The 1,453-nt window shown below is 48.2% G+C and overlaps 1 protein-coding gene across 1 annotated transcript; it reads left to right on the forward strand.

Annotated features, from left to right (window-relative positions):
• The first annotated feature begins 6 nt into the window (after nucleotides 1–6).
• On the forward strand, nucleotides 7–971 carry LOC119321792. Its single transcript, XM_037595331.1, has 2 exons — nucleotides 7–129; nucleotides 249–971. The coding sequence occupies exons 1-2, from the start codon at nucleotides 11–13 to the stop codon at nucleotides 457–459; spliced, it is 330 nt and encodes a 109-aa protein (XP_037451228.1). The 5' UTR covers nucleotides 7–10; the 3' UTR covers nucleotides 460–971.
• The last annotated feature ends 482 nt before the right edge of the window (nucleotides 972–1,453 follow it).

Genomic DNA, 1,453 nt, shown 5'->3' on the forward strand with positions numbered 1-1,453 from the left:
TGAGGTGCTCATGGCCTCGAGCTCAAACCCGGTCAGCATGGACATGGACCCGCCCGTCCTCTCCATCGCCGTCGAGCACGGCCCGCCGGCGTCGCGCCTGGTTCAGCTCGGCGTCAGGTCCTGGCCCAAGTGAGTACCGACCGATCACCGGCGCCGGCTATTTGTTGATTCTTCGTTCCATCATTTCCATGGCGGGCGTCTAAGTGGGCGTGTGCAGCGGTTAAATCCTGTGTGGTGTGCTCGTGCAGGTGGGGCTGCCCGACGGGGAAGTTCCCGGTGAAGTTCGACGCGAGGCAGACGTGCTACCTGGTGAAGGGCAAGGTGAGGGCGCACATCAAGGGGTCGTCCGAGTGCGTGGAGTTCGGCGCCGGCGACCTCGTCGTCTTCCCCAAGGGGCTCAGCTGCACCTGGGACGTGGTCGCCGCCGTCGACAAGTACTACAAGTTCGATTCGTCTTGACTTTGCCGGGTTCGCGGTGACTAATTCGCCTCCTGATTTAGATTGGTGTCTGTGTTAGCCTCATTCTCTAGCTAATTTGCTAGACCATATCCGTCTCTATTGGCTTCGTTGTGTGTAGTAGGGGAAAAAAATCGGCGTGAGTGAGGTGAGGGGCATCTAGCCCTCCTGTGTAGGTTCCTAGGGAAAAAAATCGGCGTGAATGAGTGAGGTAAGTTGCCCCCCAAAACCGGTCAATGCAGTGGCCGTTCAAAGTATTCTTATTTATTGCCCTGAGTGCAGTGCAAATCCGTTTTGAATGCCTTCTTTGACCAGCCACCATCAGTGGACTGCATTGTCTATGGGCACCTTCCTTTTCTTCTTTATGAGCAGCGTTACAGGGCCAGGGGTGTGTGTGGCTATCGACCACACACAGCACTTACTAAGCTTTAAGAGTGTGATAAAGCATGGCTGAGAGATGAGAATTGGCTTGTGCTTTATTTATAAAGCGGGGCTAGAGCCTGTTCGACAGATAAGAATTGATCGAGTTCCAGTTTCTATCATCTTATCTCGCATAGTACTCTCTCTCTCTCTCTTGAGAAATCAGCATATCATACTCAACTACAATTAATGCTACTTTCTTCGTTGTTTTTAACATCCTAGAGCCCAGTGGCTGACCTAAAATGTGGGGTGTGCCGCAATTCAAAAATGTAAAAATTTACACATAGTAAAATTTCATGTAAACATCATTATAGTCTTAATAAAAGGTCTTAAAATAGCATGAGCTTGTTAACTATCTAGTGTTAAGTAGATAAGAAAAAATATTTTACAGTTTTGGCAGCCCATGTCGCCACCCTAGATCCTCCTCCTGCTAGAACCCCTGCCCTCAAACAAACAAAAGAATGACTGTCTGCTGATAGATACAAATTTACCGAAAATGGCTAATGAAAGATTCTATTTATAGATTGCCATCATAGAGAACGTAAATAAAACTTCTCTATTTTAAATAATGTTGACT

This window comes from Triticum dicoccoides, chromosome 6B (assembly GCF_002162155.2).
Source record: "Triticum dicoccoides isolate Atlit2015 ecotype Zavitan chromosome 6B, WEW_v2.0, whole genome shotgun sequence".
NCBI lineage: Eukaryota > Viridiplantae > Streptophyta > Magnoliopsida > Poales > Poaceae > Triticum > Triticum dicoccoides.